Source organism: Panulirus ornatus, chromosome 17 (assembly GCF_036320965.1).
Source record: "Panulirus ornatus isolate Po-2019 chromosome 17, ASM3632096v1, whole genome shotgun sequence".
Classification (NCBI taxonomy): Eukaryota; Metazoa; Arthropoda; class Malacostraca; order Decapoda; family Palinuridae; genus Panulirus; species Panulirus ornatus.
In genome coordinates, this window is record NC_092240.1 from 8,868,606 (window position 1) to 8,892,017 (window position 23,412).

The 23,412-nt window shown below is 38.8% G+C and overlaps 1 protein-coding gene across 2 annotated transcripts in view; it reads right to left on the reverse strand.

Moving 5' to 3' along the window:
* Positions 1-18,863, reverse strand: part of LOC139754555 (sodium-dependent phosphate transport protein 2A-like) — a 28,583-nt gene extending 9,720 nt beyond the window's left edge. The window contains exons 1-4 of one of the 2 annotated variants that reach the window (XM_071671906.1): positions 18,559-18,863; positions 18,281-18,401; positions 4,163-4,327; positions 1,448-1,579 (exon numbers count right to left, since the gene is read on the reverse strand). In XM_071671906.1, the coding sequence (XP_071528007.1) occupies positions 1,448-1,579; positions 4,163-4,327; positions 18,281-18,401; positions 18,559-18,627 (487 nt within the window). In that variant the 5' untranslated portion in view covers positions 18,628-18,863. Of the gene's footprint in view, positions 1-1,447; positions 1,580-4,162; positions 4,331-18,280; positions 18,402-18,558 lie in introns of both variants that reach the window. The other variant, XM_071671905.1, reaches the window with a different exon arrangement.
* Positions 18,864-23,412: the final 4,549 nt, after the last annotated feature.

Genomic DNA, 23,412 nt, shown 5'->3' on the forward strand with positions numbered 1-23,412 from the left:
AGGTATTTCAAAATGTACTCAAACTCAGACGTCACAGGGATGAAGAGGGTGAAAACAACGGAAAGAGTGTGAGCAAAAAAGCATGAGATAAGGGCACAGATAAGAAGGAAACATGAAATACTAAGCTGCTGGGTTGAAAAGGTCATCAATGAAAATCTCACTTACTGATGCGCCGGAGAGTGCAATGCAATGCTGATCAAAAAGCAAGAGGTTATAATATATTGAGCAATGTGACGACAGCATCATCTCCGGCATATTTTGTGACTGCCTCAGAAAATCCTCACTAATATTGAGAAATTTTGTCGCGCAATCCTCACTAATATTGAGAAATTGTGTCGCGCAAACTTTCGGCATAAAACATAGAAACCAACACTTGGTAGATAAGAATCAAGGGGGAAGAATTACTACATGGGAATACAGATGCCTTGTGCTCTCTATATACGAAAGCCAAAGTGAGTTTATCTTTTTTCTTATGACAATTAAGAGCACAATTTCTTCTGAACTGTAATTCCGTATTCTGTAAATGGCCAGCAGACAAATGTTAATGACACTCAAACCGATGTAAATATCATATGTAAATGACGCTCAAAGAAAGGTATATGTTCAAAGAAGTGTAAATGAAGTTCAAACACGTAAATGATGTTTACAATATATAAGTGACGTTCAAAACAAATGTACAGAGTTGTGATAGTCTCAAAATGTATCACCTGCCGATGTAGTCTCACTCTTACGTGGGGGAGTTCCATGGGAAGGGGAGGAAATACGTGAAGACCTGATGGTCTATGGAATCAATTGTTGGAGGACGGTAATAGCAAAGGAGGGCCATCCCTCACCTCCCACCCCAACTAAATCCGGGCAGAGCGAGTCGTTCGGGCAAATTGTTTCCTCAGATTCAGGCAAAACGTAAAAACGGCGATTTTCCTTCAATCCAATTACAGCGTTAAATATATTCCATTATCTGATTTACCCATTATCGAATCAATGTGAAAAAGGCAATCGAGGCTTCAAGGGCCGTTCACCCACATGCGAGCTATGATACTTCTCGCTCCGTTCTTCAGTTCACTTCTCACTCTCGGCATTGAAGTACATTTTGGTCTTATACGATCGGTTCAGACCCTCAACGAAGGGGTAGCCAGAGGGAGGCTGAGCCCTCTCTAACCACTTTTTGCGCACATTCAGGATAAACGTCGTATTTGCTCCATAAATCAAAAAAGCTAAAGAAGAAGCGGTTACAAGAGAGAAGGCGAGACGTAAGCGGGAGGCTGCGAGCGAGAGGAGCCAGTGATGGTGTGGAGAGCTAACGAGAGGAACAGATCAGGAAATCAGGACCAACAAAGGGAAGAGAAGGCAATGGTGATAGCAGTGACAGCAAAAGGGGGAGAGAGTAGTGGAGGCAGGATCATCAGAAGAAGGCGGCGGGTAGCAGCGGGGTACAGTGACTACTCACAGTTGGCGGCGACCATGGAGACGATGATGGATGAGGACGTGGAGGAAGACTGGACGAGCACAGTGACCAGGACCCCCATCATGAGGCCCACCACTGGGTTACTCAACACCTCTGACTGCTGGAACACCGCACCTGAGCCGCACTATTATTATTAGTCTCAAGTGTTCATACAAACACGCACACTCATGCACACATAAACGGATGTGCAGACAAACACTCACACATATGCATCAAAAAGCACATAAAAGTTCTAAAATAAAAAAAAAAATCAAATCGCACACACTAAAAGGTACTATAATTTATCCCTAAGATACACGAGGCAAAATATATCAATCAGACTGGTTGGCCACGCTGGGATCCACAAACATTCCTAGAGAGGAACACATTTATTACACTCAACCCCAGTAGCCATTATTCTCCCATGAACACTTGAACACGACAGTGCGACCCTTGAGCATGACGGCACGAGTCCTAAGGTATAATAGCCTAGCCTCTGATCTAACATAAAGGTTCGCTAAAAGGTCATGCCATCGTTGTCTTCATATTCATATAATATAAACTACTGTGGCTAAGATTGAGGTATTCCTGTCTGCATTATATATATATATATATATATATATATATATATATATATATATATATATATATATATATATATATATATTACTTTGTCGCTGTCTCCCGCGTTAGCGAGGTAGCGCAAGGAAACAGACGAAATAATGGCCTAACCCACCCATATACACATGCATATACATACACGTCCACACACGCACATATGCATACCTATACATTTCAACGTATACATATATATATACATAGACATATATACACATGTACATAATACATACTTGCTGCCTCTATTCATTCCCGTCGCCACCCCACCACACATGAGATGTGTGTCAGCAACCTAAGTAAAATCGCCTAACTCGAAACGTCAAGGAAAAGATTATCATCTCTGACCACTAAGGATACGGTTCCCTGGGACAAGATATTTCTACATACATAATATACATACATACATATACATATATATATATATATATATATATATATATATATATATATATATATATTTTTTTTTTTTTTTTTTGTTTGTCGCTGTCTCCCGCGTTTGCGAGGTAGCGCAAGGAAACAGACGAAAGAAATGGCCCAACCCACCCCATACACATGTATATACATACGTCCACACACACGCAAATATACATACCTACACAGCTTTCCATGGTTTACCCCAGACGCTTCACATGCCTTGATTCAATCCACTGACAGCACGTCAACCCCGGTATACCACATCGCTCCAATTCACTCTATTCCTTGCCCTCCTTTCACCCTCCTGCATGTTCAGGCCCCGATCACACAAAATCTTTTTCACTCCATCTTTCCACCTCCAATTTGGTCTCCCTCTTCTCCTCGTTCCCTCCACCTCCGACACATATATCCTCTTGGTCAATCTTTCCTCACTCATTCTTTCCATGTGACCAAACCATTTCAAAACACCCTCTTCTGCTCTCTCAACCACGCTCTTTTTATTTCCACACATCTCTCTTACCCTTACGTTACTTACTCGATCAAACCACCTCACACCACACATTGTCCTCAAACATCTCATTTCCAGCACATCCATCCTCCTGCGCACAACTCTATCCATAGTCCACGCCTCGCAACCATACAACATTGTTGGAACCACTATTCCTTCAAACATACCCATTTTTGCTTTCCGAGATAATGTTCTCGACTTCCACACATTCTTCAAGGCTCCCAGAATTTTCTCCCCCTCCCCCACCCTATGATCCACTTCCGCTTCCATTAATATTCTTTTATTTTGTACGATCCCAGAATTACAGTATTACTCATTGTTAGCCTAGTTGCATAAACGCAACTTATATGTAATTTTGATTACAGTGTTTGAATAACTGAATGTACCTTAACTGTATATATATATATATATATAATATATATATATATATATATATATATATATATATATATATATATATATATATAATATAAAGTACATTCAATCTTTCAAAAAGTAAAATTTCAAATAAGCTGTGTTTTAGCAATTACGCTAGGTTGCTGAAACAAGTTATTTGAAATTTTTATTTCAGTGTTTGAAAGACTGAATATACCTTAACTGTGTGTGTATATATATATATATATATATATATATATATATATATATATATATATATATATATATACAGTTAAGGTACATTCAGTTATTCAAACACTGTAATCAAAATTACATATAAGTTGCGTTTATGCAACTAGGCTAACAATGAGTAATACTGGAATTCTGGGATCGTACAAAATAAAAGAATATTAATGGAAGGCCAGAGTTAAATGAGAATGAGAAAAGATAGGACGACGCAGGAGAATAATGCTAACATGAGAATAAATTTGCAGAAAAGGAGGAATACGTGACGATGAGACACTGAACACACAGAAGGTATAAAGATGAAGAGACATCGAGAGAAGAAAAATGTAATCGGGAATGAAGTGATGAGAGCGTAGGGTTGGAAAAGTGAATTTAGTATCAGGATGAATGAAAATAAGTAATGATGACATATTACGGACACAGTGGGAGGCAAAAATAATGTACAGAGAAGAGGTTAACAAAGACAGTGATATGACTGGATATTGAACAGAAAATAACAGAAAGGGGGAGAGAGAGAAAGTAGTTATTTACCAAGAGTAGAGGTGTGATGTACTTACTAGCCGTCCTGCCACCCAGCAGCCTGAAGGAGGAAGCCAACAGCTTGAGAGAGCAAACGAACAGGTAGAGGAGACCAGTCAGGATGAGCAGTTTGCCGCACACCACTCCCGCCCGCACGCCAGCATTCCACCTTCTGCTGCTGCCGCCACCTTCTGCCGCTCCTTCTGCTGTTCGTAGACAGTATACAATGCAAATTAGCCGTTATTGACCATACACTCGCTCCTGCTCAAAGGAACCAAGCTGCTGAGGAATTAAGTCATATGTAATAAAGTTGAAAGATTATTTAGTAATCGCCTGCGCACAGACACACACAGACGTACACATACACTTGTATAAATATAAGATAATATACGTACAAAACACCACACACGGATACATGATGCCTGTGTACGTGATCGTAAATGTTCTTCTTGGGGAGCAAAGGTTATCCAAGACAGGAAAGCGGTATGAAACGAGCGTAAGCACTCGTTACTTTAATTCTGCGTGGGGTCAACAGATGGCGCTGATTTACATTGCTCTTGTCGTCTGTCTGCTTACACAAACTTTACCGTGACATTTGAGAAACGTTTCTATTATGTGTGTGTGTTTAGGTCTATTCTGAAAACAGGTAGAGGATTGCACAGTACATTCATAAGTTCTGCAGTTTACAATGCACGATTTTTCTTTGCAAACGTGCGTTTGTAGCATGCTCCTTCTACAATGTTATGGCACAGTGCTTGTAATGTCGTCAGTTTCGAGCTTCTGTTTTTCTGCATTAAACTATTTATGGTAACTACTACAACACGAACCAGACTCCACATAACTACTACAACACGAACCAGACTCCACATCATTATTACAACTCGAACCAGACTCCACATAACCACTACAACAGGACTCACAACCATAACACGGACCCAAATGCCTATCACTAATTCATCTTAAATCTGAAATTTCTGTTTTTCTCTAACGTGCTACCATAAAATTCATGCGGTTACAACCAACAACTGTGCGTTGTTCACAACTTCCTTTCCGTAAGAAAAACGGACACAGCGTACCTCGTGACCTTTCCCTCCATCGGGGTGTTAGAACAGTTTAGGTTGGCAAAAGTTAAATGAATATGACCTTTTTACTGTGAAGACGAAGAAAAAAAAAAGAAGGAATGTCAGTTTACTTTCTATTGAGAAGTGTAGAAGGAATTCATTAAAACTTTCCCTTGGAGCTCATTGCATTTGACCAAGAATATTGGAGAGAGAGAGAGAGAGAGAGAGAGAGAGAGAGAGAGAGAGAGAGAGAGAGAGAGAGAGAGAGAGAGAGAGAGAGAGAATTTTTCAGGCGAACCTTAGCCTGTGTACATCTACCTCACTTATGATGACTAGTGTGTGTGTGCATCTACCTCCCTCATGATCACTGTGTACATCTACCTCACTCATATTCATTAATGTGTGTCCATCTACCTCCCTCATCATCACTGTGCGCACATCTACTTCACTCATAATCACTAACGGGTGTACATTTACCTCCCTCATGATCATTATGTGTACATTTACCACACTCATAATCACTAATGTGTGTACATCTACCTCACTCATGATCACTAGTGGATCTCATCGACTTCACTATTGATCCCTTGCGGGTCTTATCTTGCTTTATCATTATCACTATTGGGTCTACATCTACCTTGCTCGTGGTCACTACAGGGTCTCCTCAAGATTACTAGAAGACCTGCATCTACCTCTATTTCTTCACGAAAAACAAAAATACATTGATCTCACGTACGATCTTACTAGTCTACATTTGCCACATTTAGTCACTTGCGTATCTACATCCGCCTCACTCACAAGCTGTTTTCCATCTACTAACTTTGATCATTTTTGCGTGTCTACATCTACCTTAATCATGTTCAATAGTAAGTCTACATCTAATTCCCCAATCACTACAGCATCTACATCTTCGCACTTAACAGAAACGTACTATATAGGACAATTACCCCATACCATATAGATATGTGATCAGTAAGGATAACAACGTAAACATTCTCTATTCGTCTATAATAGTTTATACTAGAGGGAAATTGGAATGGAGGATACGACTGTATAGTGGGATCAATCCAGATAACGAATGGAAAAAACTAGTGCCTACACAACACCGTATTCTCTCAAAATAGTTTCGAAAACGTCTTCCATCACTAACTGTTCCCTCGCGAGTCACTCACTTTTCAGTAAAACCCGACATGAAGTGTTCTCAGTACAGCATTCCAGAACCGGTCAACAACTTACGAAAGATAAGAAGGCTTTCTTTAAGTCTTTGTGAGAGGGATAAAAGTTCTCCAGATGCGGCCTGAATAGGCTTCTTGCGGTGGTGGTGATACTGACGGTGAGGACCATAGCGGGAGTCACTGCTGGACCTCTTCCACACACCCCTCAGGTAGCCACACCCACACACACCTCAGACATTCCTGGCCAGCCACGCCTATAGAGCCAGACGCGCTGTAGGGCTGGTGGCCTTTCCCTCTCTTATGCGATTACTCGCCTTAAAAAATAGAAAGCAAACACATTTTTTACAACACTCCAAGAAAAAAATAAGATATTGTGAGTAGACACTCATTCCTCTAATCAAATGTTCAAAAAAAAAAAAAAAAAAGAAAAGTCTAACCTGTCATTTCTTTTTTACACAAAACCTAACAGCGGCATCCGGTATCCACCCTCATAATAATAATGATAATAATAATAATAATAACAATAGTAATAATAATAGTAATAATAATAATAATAATAATAATAATAATAATAGTAATAATAATAATAATGATACACGACTTGAAAAGCGTGTGGTAAATTTTTGCGATCAAATGAGTGCTTGCATCTGCAACCGGTCCGCAGCCTCACAAGCAATCCAGCAGATCGACGCCCAGGCTCACCTCTCAACAGCAAAGGTCTGCTTTCATGACAGGTTTCAATTTCCATGAGTTAAAACTCGCTCACTACTCACTATCCTGATACAATGTGGCTATATCGTGATTGCGCTGTATCACGTGCGGACCAGACCTAAGTCTATTAGTGTAAGTTCCTATCTTCACAGAGATTACACTGATTATTCATTAAATTCTAGACACCATTGATAACCGCAACGGTCAAAGCGTTTAGTTGGGTCAAGTCTCAGAAAAGGCTTTACATATGTAATAAAACGCCTTTTTAATCAACAATTCATTCCCTGAAAACAGCTAAATCCTATTGGAAATCCAATCTTTCATAAAAAAAAAAAAAAAATGTACATTTGCTAGTATTGTTTATTATATGAGGAAAATAAATCTCAGCACATTCCTACGCCGATGTGTGGTGGATGCGTCAAGCATACGTCCCTCCAAACAGAAGGCAAATAATAGCTTTTTACGACCCTGTTTGCCCTCAAGGTTAATGGCATCCTGCCAGGAATAAGGCTCAGTATTGACAGGAAAAGAAGCGAGTGACCTTGACCGCACTTAACTGGTCCTAAATGTTGCGCAACTCATCTCATCCCACACATAAAACTCGAGAGAATGAATGACCTGTGTTGTAATGGATGTTCTACACAAAGAAAACAGCTAAGAAAGACCAAAAAAGCTACTGTTTTAATGGCAAATTCGTGTATGTTGACCCAAGTGGTAGCAATGGATTGCAGAAGATGTCCTTGAGATCCACTGGACTCAATAAATGATTATTAGGGAGCCTACACCGGCAGCGCGTCCAAGCAATAAACTCGTACCAAATAAAACCATTAACAATCCAAGAAATATGGAATTATATCAACACATGAAATTTATCATTCCAGTCACGTAAAGCACCTCCACAGGCCAGCAGAGCCACTGCGCCACCTTACGCAACACCAGCAGAGTAGCAACCACACCCGCCCATAACCCTCCTTTTCCCGCACAAAGACCGTCCACACGCCATTGATTTTTTTTTTTCAGAATAAACAAGGCTCCGCCAGAAGCAATAGGAAAAAAAAAAACCTTATCGCCTCAGCTGTAAAAACCCATGCCTTAATAGTTCACGTATAATAATTATAACTGGACCCTTAGGCAAGCTCAAGCAAAATTTACCTAGTATAACATGAGTGACACTAAAAAAGAAAAAACTAATACGACGTACAAGATAGCTGATGGTTTTAAAGTCAGGTTCTTGTTCATCCTGGGAAGAAACGAAACTCCCGCCAGACAGTCGCTCGTGTCGCCGATGAACCGGCTACGGCCAGTTCTCCTCCCCGGTGTTTCCAGCGGTGGAGCACCGCATAACTCACGACTATAATTCTTTATCCTGACAGTTGATTTCTACAATGAAATTTAATACTTGGATACGAATCATGGGGTCCTTCTTCACTATGATGAGTCAAAGCCACGAATATAAACTAAAGTCTATGGACGCTGTATATCACAGTTCATTTACATAATAACCATTTCCATCATTATTATGTAACTACATATTCTCAATCTCAGCTCAAATTTGTCTGTACCCTGGCTGGGGCTAGAAGGTGGAGGTGACGGCGCCAGACATGGCTGGGGTCCAAAAGAGATAGATTTCTCACAGCTTCTCTGCTACTGCTGTTACCAAACCCGGTGCAGTGTCTTTTGAGTCAAACCCTTACAAATGTGTGAAAGGGCAAAAGATACAGGGCAATTTTCGCTTATGTATATACACGACCGTTCGCAGTTATACGTAAAGCACAAGGACACTGAATTATTAGTCTACTGAAAAATATCCTGTTCATTTAATCATGTACCATCTGAAGCCATTCGTTAAGAAAACAGAAAAAAAAATTTAGTATGTAATTAACTTGAGTAAACATTGGTCCGGCCCCAGCGTAGCTCACACGCCCCTGCCCCACATAGCGGATGCTGCTGAAATATTCATCCTTTCCTCGTTCAGTCAAGAGAGACGTGAAGAAGAGATAAGCAAGCAGCTGGAGGCAGCAGCGTGGTGAGTATCGAGCAGCCAGCCTTAGCTAGACATTGATTTTTGCCCTTCCTGACGCCCACTCCATTGCAGTCATTCTACGAAAGCTGCGTCTCTCACTCAGTATGCCCATGATGAAATTATTTATTCCTTCCTTGGATCCACAACAAAAATAGTATTAGCTCAATGCATGATACTAAGCAATTTCTTTCATATATATATATATATATATATATATATATATATATATATATATATATATATATATATATATATATGAAATACAGATATACTATATCAATTTTGCCTTAGTTTTCTGTTAGAAATCTATCATATTGCCGAGCGACATACGAATAATCAATAATTTTTTTCCAAATACGTGAAGTTAGCATGCTATTAAATCTTCAAGGGCGGATTTGAATTCACATACGTTTAACACTTCAGCGACAATGAAGATACCAGGATCCTGCTCCTACATACAAATTATTAATATGTAAGAAAAATTCGTAATGAACATAGACCGCATGACGTCAGGGGAAATCCACTTATGGCGAGGGAGGAAGCGAGCTACGGCGGGACATGTGACATGCTAGCACACTACCCAACCCTCCTGGTGGACTGTCCAGACAAATGGTGACATATCACTACTGCTTGTCTGGCTAAGCACTATGACCACAGATCCCTAGCTTCGTTTCTTCGATGCATATCAACTGACTTATATTTCTCTCTTGTGTCTCCCCTGATGATGTGATTATTACACGAAAGTGCACTTGGGAACTTATCGTGTTTCATTTTCCCCGTGGACTCATAGGAATATATATATGAAAGTCCCGGTATTACCCAAGATCTTTTAAGGTTCCTACAGCCCAAGGCTGCGTTACTTCCAGTAGCAGGGAAATGAGGAGGTCTTTGATGACACCGTACTCCAAGTGATATAGCCTTGACAAATATACGCGTACTTTTAGGTCAGCAGAGGTAATGTCATAGTTGGGCCACATGGAAACGCGTCTGACCACCACCGGGCAGTAGGGCGGAGACCATCGGTTCCACTGTTGACGTCAGGGACGTGTCAGGGGATTACCCCAGTGGCAGTACCACACCTCCCTCCCTCTACGTCTACGAGTTCAGACAATATCGATCGACTACACTTGTCATTCCTGCACGTTAGAGGTGTCTCTAGCAGGCGTCTACATTATACCGATACTCGTTATAACGATGAATTTAATCTTAGGTATATCAAAAGATCAATATGATATGTCTTATGAAATCGTCCATACAAATACTTTACATCTATAAATATACTTCATTACTATGGTTGTATTCAGACACCATGTTCTGATGTCCCTATTAATACATAAATGTTTAATTTCTGTCAATTTATCAATAAAGCGATCATTTCAATGCAAAATGTTACCGGAAAATACTGACCTCATTTTCCTTCGACAGTTTTCTTAATATTCTAGAACTATGCTATCAAATTACAATTTTGTAGTGTGGCTAGTAAGAGATACAATACCCTGCCACACGCACTCTCGTGTGAATATAATCATCATATACCACACGTGAAGGACAAATTGATTCCACGCTGATGTATCTGGTTTTGGCACTTGCATATAAGGCGTCAAAAAGAGAAGAGTAAGAATTCATATCCTACCTAGCTTGACGGCATGTCTCGTTGTTGTCATCTTTTCTTTCGAAAAAGCTGTTAAACAGCCATCTGACTTCCAGCATCAGCGCTGACGTTTTGAATCAATCACAAGACAAATCATCTTATGAGATGAAGATGAAGGACGGGGTCATGGCCCGCACCTATCTCATATCAAACTAAAAGCTGTCTTGGTAAAAAAAAAAAAAAAAAACCTAGCGTTTTTGGAAAACACAAATTTTCAGTGGCCTTGAAATCCTCCCAAAAGTATAAACAGTTTGGCACGTGAAATGTAAATAAAACCGCTATGATGTTTCCAGCAACCTACGGGCCAGCCATTACGTGACTTGTTTCCAAAACCACAGTACTTCTTCAAGCTAACGATATCACAAATATAAGGGGATTACTCCAGAACGAATAAACCCTATTACACGGAGAGATATAAAGTTTACTGACTCAAAGTAATGAACATTTGGAATATGCTCTTTTTTTTTTTCCATAGCAATAGCATGCATTTGAGGTTGGCATTCTGACTTCTTTCCTTGATATCCCAGGACTTAATGGCCATCCGCCACTTTAGTTTACATTTTACGAACGTTCCTGGGAATTCGCCGTCCCTGACTTACATTAACCTTAAAGGTTAAAGTTAATATTCTAACATCACAGTTCTCTTATGTCAAGTCGGAATAGCGTTACAGGGTACCACAGAAAAAAACAATATTTTGTCAATTTTCCTTGACTTTTCTTTATCTAGTCACTTTTTCTTACCTAGTGAACTCAAAATAAACTGTTGCTTTTCATTTAAATAAAGGACTGCACTTTTAGGATTATGAGCATATCAAGAATACATTCAAAATGTTTAATTTCATACATAAGCATACATTCCGATAACATGGAAGAAAAATCAAACTTTGCATCCGGTATACTTCTAAAACAAATCCCAATCAACCTATTCATTTGATTTGTTCAACTATTTTCTTAATATCTAACGATACTAAGAGCGAATCATCAAAGATAGCCAATACATCTAATCTAAATGCTACATTTCAACTAATTAGTCATTATCCCATGCAGTGATTGCACATGTTGAAGTTCACATAGCATTCGTTACCCGAAAAAAATCCGCATCCCTTTCCTAAGCAATTTTCCATATTCTTTTTTTTCCCCGAAAAACAAACCTGTCTTTTTATATATCACTGATAATCTTTATAACCTTATCATAAGTCAATATTAATTCTGATGCTTCGGGATCTGGGGTATAACTTTTTTTCTAGGCGAGTGATTTCGTGTTTAAAAACACCTCTTCATTTGGAGTCCCCCTCCCACCCTTCAATTTAATTACCAAATTTGAAAAGAAAAAAAAATGTAACTTCAGGGACATGGAAGAAAAAGTGAAGTTGGTTTCCATATGACTGCCCGACATACGCAAACCGACAACTCCGTCTTCAATTAGTTTTAATCAAGTAAAATTTCCAAAAGTGACTTCAACTGCTGGATATGGTATTACAATACTGATGAATTAAAAGAGTAATGTGGATTTTCCTGATTTTTCTCGATTTACTCTGAACATGGGCGCCTAAAGAAATATTTTCAAGGGGGGTAATGGGAATAGTGGTGGAGTGGGAAAGCAAAACATGTATAAATGTAATGGATCAACTTTTGAAATGAGTCAAAACATTTAAAAAAAAAAAAAGTTGTGTGGGCTTTAAACGCAAACACATATCTAAAGTTCTAACAAAAATTACGAAAAATAAGTATTAGTTTATCATGTATCATTTAAAGTATCTATAACCACGAATATATGTGAAATAGTTTGTATAATGCAAGTTGAGGAGGGAAAGAATGCCCTCGCTTACCCCCCTTCTGCAAGCGCCCATGCCCTTGTATTTCTGCTAGAATTTTTAAATCCCCAACCAGTTTCAAAATTCCCTGCCTTTCCCCTTATCCATGGGAAACCTAAGTAATAATGTAACATATTATTATAGAAAAATAATAAGATACCGGATGCTTTTTATCAATCGAATCACAATGTAGCACAGAATAGCTTGATTCACCTATGGTCAGACTGACACAGACACACACACACACACCATCTGGCAAAGCAAAGCTTAAAAGTGAAAAAATGCAGCTGAACTACTGGCAAAAGATAAAAATCCATGGACTTACCCACAATCTCCGTGAGTGGGGAAACGCAAGATTACGTCCTTCATATTTTAGAATCGATTTGATTTTCGATTATGAAAAGATCTTTAGAATATCAGGAATCAGTCAGTTGGACACAAGAAACTAAGCCAAGAGAGGTTACTATATATATATATATATATATATATATATATATATATATATATATATATATATATATATATATAAACTTACCCGATTGTTCGGTAGATTTGGTCATACGTTAATAACTTAGTCCAAATGCCTACGTATTTAAACGTTCACTGGTTCCAAAAGCTACATTTATACTGAATTCAACCAAACCTATAGAAATACAGCACAAACAATGAGCAAGAAATTGCTTAATTTTGCAAACAAATTGTGGAAACAATGAGTTGACTGTCATTTCTTCTAAATGCTCGCCGCGTACACACGATATTAGAATTAATGGCTATTAATTACCAGATAATGACGCCAGGAATGTTAGCCCAAACGTTAAGCATCACGCCAGGAACGTTCACAGAAACGTTTGGCATCACACTAAGAATACGTTGACAGATTCGTTCAACATTGCATAATACACTCATTATTTGTCATGTAGGTACTAAGGTTATACTGTAGGAGAGATGGCAGGACCTGTTGAAGTAATATTCGACGACGAGAGCCTCTATTACCATGGAGTTAATAAATACGTCAGACTGCATAAGGCAGCCATTCAAATGCAGTCTGATAGGTTTATGAAGGATGGACTACAACTGAATGAAGCGGGAGGTGTGTGCTGTGATGGCTCCTTCGCGAGTCTACTCGTGAATATTGGTAAATAAAAAAAAAAAAAAAAAAACGCAGCTCGTGTGGAGCAGACCCATTCCCCTCCGAAAGTACCCTTCGACATAGGTCTATTTCATCTACAAATATATTCAGTTAACGCGTGAATATGCGCAATAAAACTTCAGAGACAACAGCGTTAGAAGGAAAGTATGATACGACTGCCATTTCCGAAACTTGGTTAGATATGCTCGCCGATTACCCACTTCCAGGGTATACTCTGTTTCATAGGGATATGGGAAACAAAATAGGAAGAGGTGTCCAACTCTTCGTTCAAGCTCATTTAAATCCCGTAATAAAAAAAAAATGATAGAGAAGTTTAAATTGTTGACCACTTTTGTCGAAATCAAAGCAAAACTACGTAAGAAAATAACAGGACTAGTTTAATAGCCCCTCGGACAGACACTAGGGATAGATGAAAGATTTTGTGATCAATTAGGAGAATCTTTTAATGAACAAGATTCTATCATAGGGGATTTTAACACACCGGTATCTAAAATGGGGAAAATCCCTTTCCGGTAGCTCCGGGCATGAACTCTTACCTCAATTTGCTTAATCCCTAATCCCATTTGTCTAGAAACCTACTCGTGACGAGAATATATTAGATTTAATTCCAACTGCAAATGAGGATCCCATTAATAATGTCGATGGAGAAAAGTTTGGTACAATTAATCACCGACAAAATTACTTTTGCAATCGCTTTCAACACCATATGTAATGTTTGTCAAGACGACGGGCGCGAAAAAAAATATCCTAAATTTCAAGCATGCAAATTCTTAATGATCTTCGCATTGCCCTCGAAAGGCAAATCTTGGATAAATGGTCAATGAAAGCAACATGAACATAGCTTGCAGGAGCTTCAGGGTAAAACCTTCAGGGCAGCAGAGGGAACAACATACACGCCAATGCGTAGCAAACAGTCTAAGACAAAATCAAGGCGGTGTAGCGGTAAAATAAAAAAAAAAAAAAATCCCGTTATCTAGGAAAGTAGCTCATAAACTCTAAGAGACCAATAACCAACATGACAGAATAAGTTATGTAAATTTGCTTAGAGAAGTAAGAGAGTTATAAGACAAGAGTAAACGACAATATCAAGCGTACATTGCTGAAAATAGCAAGAGAAACCCTAAGGGGTCTTACGGTTAGGTTACAAGAAAGTCATTATCCAGTCAACTGGTTCATCAATTACAGAAATCGGTGATTGGTTCAAGACAACGAAGCAATGGCAAAAATCTTCAATAAATCATTTCCATCTCTATTCACGATCGAAGATACATTAATCCAGTTACACTAAAGGAGAACGCTCTTCAACAAAATGATATAAAAGCTGAAGACATGCTATTAGCAATAAACGAAAAAGTTTTATCCAAGGACAATTAAAGAGGCGAAAACTGAAATAGTTAAGTCCATAACTATCCTTTTCAAAAAGTCACTTGCTGCGGGAGGAGTTTCAGCTGATTGGAAGTTTGCCACTGTAACACATATATTAAAAAAAAAAAAAGTAGCAAGTCAATGCCCGGAAATAATTGTCCGATTACCTTAGCGTCTGTAGTTGGAAAACCTATGGAACCATCATTCAAGACGGAATTGTAAACCATTTAGAGGACTACCATTTAATAAACGATTCTCAGCAGGGTTTACGACGAAATCGATTATGTATGGCAAATCTTATGTATGACAAATCTCCTTGATTTCTTTCACAACATACTTAACATGTATGATGAAAATAAAGCAGTTGATGTTATCTATCCAAGTTGTCGAAAAAAAATAATCAATAAGGTTCCGTATCAAAGTTTACGAGAATAAAAAAAGAATGTCACACGGCACTGATGAAGTTGTATTTCGATGGATAGGAAACTGGTCAACTGACCGTAAACAACGAGTTGTGATTAATGGTTAAGCCATTGAATGGTTTGTTGTAACAAGTGGAGTGCCACAAGGACCAGTCTTGGGACCGGTTTTCTTTCTCATACACATTAATAATAAAGAAAATTAATTCGCTGATGATACAACGTCTGTAGCTTCAAACCGACACACTGATGGATTGGGCTTATAATGGCAAATTAATTCTAATAACAAGAGCAAAGTTTTACACATCGGTAACTTAAAAGGAATCCACAGTATGAATTCTGCTAAACTGCAAAAGGTAAATAAAGGAAATACATGGGCGTAATAATCTCTGGTGATCTAAAACCATGTAAGCACTGCACAGAAGCAATGAAATGAGCAAACAATATTCTTGGATTCATAAGGAGAGTCTTCGCATTTAAATCCAGGAAAATCACCCTTACTCTCCATAATCTATTTACTGGTTCGTCAGTTTTGGTCACCTTCCTAAAAAAAAAAAAAAAAAATACAGATGATTCCTGGGCTGAGACAAATCCTACTATAGCAGATTAAACAAACTGAAGCTATTTAGCATAGAAAAGATAAGGCTAACATGTGATCTAATACAAATACTAAAAATTATCAAAGGCTTTGATTATCTTGATCAGTCAGGTTACTTCCAAGATTTGAATCCTCCGATATTTCTATAGCAGTAAACGTGGGCAAACGTTTTACCTCGAATGAGGCGAGAGGCTTTTCATTCAACATGAATGATAATGGAACGATCAGCCAATTTGAGAGGTTGAAAGCAGAAACGTTTAATAGGAGACTCGATAAATAGCTTCAAAGTCTATGACTTAATTTGCATCCCTCCTTAAGTCACACTGACAATTTGCAGTTTATTCTCTTTGAATCATCTGTATACCAGATTTTCACCACCCTAATACATGACTTTCTGATATCTTCCACCATGACAAACAACCTCGAAAGGACGTAATGGTCTGCTGCTGTTTGAATTCCTAAGGGCATCGCTCCAGCATCACACCAGAAACGTTTAAAACAAACGTTCAGCATCACACTAGGAACGTTAATACAAACGTTCAAAATCACACCAGGAACGCAAACACAAACGCTCAGCATCACATCAGGAACGTTAATACAAACGTTCAACATCACACCAGGAACGCGAACACAAACGTTCAGCATCATGCCAAGGACATGAAACGTTAAGAATTTTATCAGTAGCACGTTTAAGTGCTTATTAATATTATCGCTAGAGGTTTGTCTTGACCCAAATGACAAAAAAAAAAAAAAAAATCCTATTCTTTAGCACCTACAACAAACGCAATTCAGTTTCCCATTCAAACACATACCTTTTTACTACAATTTTATAGAGCATACTAAATTAGAGTTCCATTTATCGAAGTGATTTTTAACTAAAAACTGATAAATGATTTTTACAAACTTGGATTTCATTATATGCTTCATCATATCAGTCTGTTCATTGCATCAATATTCCATCTTTTCAAAAGTAAAGTGAAAGAATAAATTGTACAAAAGAAACCCAAATGTAGCTTGCTAGGCTGTGGTACACACACTCGGCCAGGCCAGGCACTAGGGTACAGACACGCTCTCAGGTAGGCGCACTCACACAGTATTTCGCTCACAAGACACGTTTTCCCCCAGTCTTATGTTCCACGTCATTACTCCCTGTTGTGTTAAAAAGAACTTTTTTTTTTTTCCCCTGTGACGTTCACACTTTTTGGTTACTCAGCGTATCAGTTTACAAGGTAAGTGGTGCTTATCACGTCGTGTTCAACGTCAGTGGTGTTCAAGGTGAAGAATTCAACGATTCATTGTTTTAATGGATGGTAAACGAAGCCTATAATCCTCATGCCTGATTCATGGTGTTATAAAATAAATTTTTTTGGAACATGATTATAAAACCAATTTTTTCGGAACATGGTGTTATAAAACCAATTTTTTCGGAACATGGTTATAAAACTTTTTTTTCGGAAGTAATAGTTGTAGTGCAAAATCTAAAAAAAAAAAAAAAATAATGAACGGCAGACATTACTTCCTGTCGATAAAACAAACAAACAAAAATATAGACAGCTTGAGCGAAACGATTAAGTCCTGCAAGACCAGCTGTGGGTCTTCGCCAGGGTGAGGAAGCGCAGACGCCCACAATCACGTGTTGTCGCTTTACCACACCCAGTGTGGTTGTCGCAATCACACACACACACAATTTTCAGGAATAACAGGGGAACCCCATTCCATCATCATATCGGCGATGCGTTGGCTTTCTTATGACCAACTGAACCATTACGTCACGCCTTATTGCTAGAAGCAAGACGGAAGCAGAACAATTGTAACAAAACACACACACACACACACACACCATCCATGAAATAAACATTTTTAAAAATACCACTTGAAATAATCTACGATACCAAGGATACACAATGAAAATATACCGTTCTCTGCGCATTACTATGGGTTTAATTTGTATCACCATCAGCGAGAAAAGAAACCTAATAATTGTCAGTTCAAGATGTCACTTTCACGGCATCTCTGAATTTGGCAATGGTCACTATACACAGATACTGGTGGCGGTCTGAGATGGCGTCCCTCGGATAGAGTGGGTGGTGGTGTCCTGCCTTACCTGCGCTCGGTACTGGGTGCGCTCCCCCATCAGGAGGTCGTTCGAACCCCTCCCCCTAACAGACACTTCCACCATCTCAACTGACCTTTAAGCGGGTCCTCCGGGTCACGCTGGTCCTGTCGGCTCCATTTGGGTCCTTCCAGCCTCTTTTCGTCGGCGTCCTCGAACTCTGGCGCCAACAAAATGAGGTCCGACTTGACGGTGACCTGGGACGGGACGCCGCGTCATTACAGGGCACACTCCCTCCACCATTCTCCACTACTCTACCCCTGGACCACATCGCCCGCCTACACCCTCTATCCCTAAGCCACACCGTCCGCCTACATTGCCACCGTTCACCCGCCCACTTCACCTCTTACTCACCAGCTCTTCGCGTGGAATGCCATTTCGCTTGGACTTCTTCACTAGTTTTGATGCTGCCTTCTTGACCATCACCAAAGGCTAGAGGATCTGAAGTCCCTCGGGAGGGCACGTGGAAGTGCACTCGGAAAAGACTCCGTACAGAGTGCGTGTGAACGACGTCACCACGTGGTTGGAAATGCCGCTTCGGCTTCCGGCACCCGCCTTATGGAGTCTACCTCCGCCACCCGGCCAACATCGATCAATACTTTACCGGTTCTGTCTGGAATGTCAGTTAAGTTTTATCGATTTCAGGTATAAATCGTTGAACAAAATTTTACCTATTCCTGTTGGGAAAACAAAATGAATTGCTTATTCCAAAAGTGGTTAGTTTATCATATGAATCATACAGGGTGTCCAGGTTAGGTGCTTGGTGTTTCATCACTACTGACCAATGGTTGCTCACCAAGATGACGCAACCTCCTGTGATTGGCTGGGTAGATTATGACGTCTTTCTCAGACTCAGGCACTGAACACGTGAATCCTCAAAACAGCTTCTCAGTGCGCACGATTATGTATATACATATCTTGGAAATATGTTAAAGAAACATCCAATAAGAGATTCTATTGTTTATGGAGTATCGCTTGCTATCTCTGTAGCTGTATAACAAAGATAATTAGGATCACGTTATTTCAGGTTTGATAATTCAGTTTCAAGAAATCTCAACTTACCATACTGCTTGAGAAAGGGGAAAGTCATAGGTGACAAGAGGTTAATGAAGTTGAGATAAATGTACGCAGTCGTTCTCAAATGAAAATATTGCACCATTATGTTGCTCCGCTCAAGAGTGTTTATCCTTCAACATGGCGAGTTATGACGGTAGGCCTACTTGAAAAATATCAATAACTGCCGAAAAAGTAGTGCTCGCTGAACACAAGATATCTGCTGAAATGTTTCCAGAGGGCTTTAGCTTTTGTCGTTGATGGCCTTAGGTATGTAAGACAAGCTTTCCGGCAAAGGAATACACGAATAGGTTATACCTGCAGGTTTAGGTCTCCTCATTGGCTGACCCAAACGTCAAACATGGAACAAATACTTTAACAATGGCAATTGGGCAAATTATGATTTGTTATTGGAAAAAAAATTTCTTACGTGAAAGCCTATCATTTGATGGGACAGATCATACATTGGAATTTGTCCAAAGCCAATAAATATGTCGCAGTGCAGTGCAGCATTTCTAAAGAAATGTCATATTGCTGTTAGAATATGTTTGCCCTGTCAGTGAGCTATTTACAAGCTTTCTAAAATCTTCATCTACCCAAATTCTTGAGTATTTATTGCTTGATATTGGTTTAATAAAAAAAAAAGCTTTATGTAACGATTGTCACTCACCTACATAACATGTTAATCTGGCTGTCTTACAATACATTAACAGCACCTAATTACACTGTGGCATCTTCATCAAAATTTGTAAATGGTATTTAAGAGTTCACGTTTCCAAGATCAATTTTTTTCCACCTTAATATTTATTTTTCTTTCAACCGAGGAAGGCGCACAACTGGGAATTGACTACTACATATAGAATGTGAACTCTACACCTATCGGGACCCTCTTCTGACTCTTGTATACTTAACATATAGATTGGAAATGGCTAATGCTGCTCACATTTACTTAGCAAAATCTTATACAATGTCAGAATTCTTACCATGGAAGCGCTTCCTCCCATCTCTCCATAGGGTCTTACTTAACTCCCAATTAGGATCTCTTGTTCTCGTCTCTACTTGAAAAAAAAAAAGGCAACATAGTCGTGTCTATGAATTTGTAGGAAGATATTACGCCTACATTTATCCTCTTGTTTTTCAATGTTAACAAATAATTGAGGTTGTCCTTCATCTGTAATTCAATTCACTTTCATGGTGCTGTAAAGTACCAAATATATGATTTTTTTTCCCTGGAATATAATCCATACAGATATTATGAACGTTTTTTAAATTCTAAATACAGAAATAATATATATATAACATCAATTAAATTGATAAAACCTTCAGACATATCTGCTATAAAGCACTAACGAGCAAGTTTGAAACATCATTAACAAATATAGAGTGCTCATCTAACTCGCCTCAACTGGGTAGTGGCTAGGTGCAGGCTGACTGATACGAAATATTCGACCCTTATAAAGGCATTATCCTCATCAATCAGCAAAATAGCAACATTCCTCCTTGTTTTAAAATAACAATTAACTATTTGCCATTAAACAATCATAGCAATCCTCAAACAACACGTTAAAGAAAGCTAATTTATGATATAGGATCTATGTTCATGTGATATTTAGCAACTTTCACCTTTAAACATCCAGTGAAATTGGAAGATAATTGCCACACCTTCCTCTCTCCAGACATTATAGCAAGTTTTTTTTCTTGTAGACAAAGTTAAGTAAGAAAATGGAAGAGACAGATTATAGGGATCAATGACCACAGTGTTATGCCACACAGTAGCATAAGGTTCAGCAGGGTAGTTTGTATGGAAAGAACCAGGAAGAAGTACAATGTATTACATAGTAAGGAGTGGAAATGGCAGGAGTTAGAAGTATAGGAGCTGAAGTGAACCATGTGCTAGGTGAGCAAAAAATATGTCCTGGGTGCATTGAGGATTGGGTGGAGAGCTCATTTTTTGTTTGAGTAGACATGGAGATGTTGAAAGGTGCATAAGAGTGCAAGTCTAGGATTCTATATGCTAAAGAAAATCAGAGGGTGCACATGTTGGAAATGAAATAACCGAGGACAGAATGTGGTGTGAGGAGGGTTGAGCATTTATGGAGTGAGAGTGTGGTAATGAGCAGAGTATGAATGAGAACTGAACAGTCTGTGCTGAAATTGTTTACACATATGGAGAGGATGAGTGAAGAGATTCACTGAGAGGATATAGGCACAAGTGGAGGAACAAAGGGGGGGATCAAGACAGAAGGATGATGTGAGAAAGGCTTTGATTTTCAGGACCTAAATGTGCAGAAGGGTGAGTCATGCTTGGGATAAAGAGAACTGGAGCACAGTGGTACACTGGGCTGAAGCAGGGCAGGTGAAGTGGTCAACAAGCTCTGGAAAGGTCTGTGGTTAGGGGGCTGTAGTTTCAGTACATACAAGCCAGCTAGAAAATGAATGTTGCAAATGAGGCTGTCCTTCATTTTTTCTAGGCAGTACCTTGCTATTAAGGAAAAATAGTAATTTACGACACATAAGCAGCCAGCTCTCAGGAGGAGGAACAGAGGCAATATTATAAGAAGGAAAGAGATCCAGCAAAATAACATAAATGGAATATGGATCAAGTTTTCAATCAGAATGAAGGTAAACAAATCAGACTGCTTTAGTATAAACTCTGTTGCATAAATACGAAGAGCTACATTACACAGACACATCAACCCATTGTATAACTGGAGGAACTGCTCAAAATGTGATTAAAGAAGCATTAAGCTTCACCAAGTTGCAAATCAGTTGGGAAATCCTAATCATGTATGAATTTAAAGGACATGAAAAGATAAGAAACATATAAAAAACTAGAAGGAGCAGGAGATCTGAGAGAAGTTGAGGAATGAAAAGTTATCATAAACATACATTACATTTTAATGATGAAGGGTATAGTTCAAAAAGAGGAAGAGAATGGGAGACAAGACAGGACCCTGAGGATTAAAGTGTTGATAAAGGAGAGGTCGATCCATCACCAATTCCAGAAACAATGAAAATATCTGCATAACTGTCTACTGTTTCCTCTAAATTTCAAAGAACCATTCACAGAAAAAAGTGATGAGATTTTCATTCATGTTAGTGTTTACTTTTTACGATAACAGCATCAGAAATTCTGCAAATTTTCAAAACTCCTAATCAAATGCAAAAATAATCTAAATTTCATATCTACCCTTTCCTCAGTTTGGATAAGTTTAGCTTTGTATGGATTTGATCTTGCATGGTTTAACACCAAAGTTTGCTCTGCATAGGAATGTCTGAAAATATGGGTTAAATGCAGTCTGTTCTCTGATACAACCCAAATTCAAATCTCAAGAGCTAGCCAAGTCTAGGTATGGCTGTTGTTCTTTCAGGCTGGTATCTTATTGTTACACAATAATGTATTCATACATTAGAAATAGATTCATTGATATGCCTGATCTTCTAACTCCTGATTATGAGGCTGATTTACCGTGATACAGTGTGCTTACATTATATGATGCCTATTCGTCCAAATGTAACAGTGAGTGATTTAGAGGTTTTGCACAAGAGCCCTCACAAATAGTCATTCATCAAACTGAGGAACATTTCAGGTCACCTTTCCTTAGAGCGTGCATAGAAATGTGGTACCCCAAGGAAAGGTTTACTATCTATTAAGAAAGTTCCTCAAACTGAGAAATATGCTGGTTCAAGGACTGACAATGCTAATAATTTCATTAGCAATTAAAAGATCTACTCTACAAAGACTACAAATAATAAGAAATCTACAACTGACAACAAATACAACAACTATAGGGGGTGGATGCGTATATGCTATGTATATGTGTGTGTATGGGCGTTTATGTATATATATGTGTATTTGAGTGGATAGGCCATTCTTCATCTATTTCCTGGTGCTACCTCGCTGAAGGGGAAAACGGTGATCAAGTATAATAATAAATAAATATCACATCACATGCAAAAATAGATTCATTCATATACTCTATACATACACAAATACATGTAAAAATTAAAGAAAAATTATCCTAATCCATAGGATGGAAAAAGCTGGTTTAGTAGTATGGATACCTTACTAATGTGCAACCTAAAGAAAATTCTGAGAAGCTAGCAGCTAGGGAATGAGCAGGTCAGTATGTTAAGTGTGGTGGTTGTTGACTG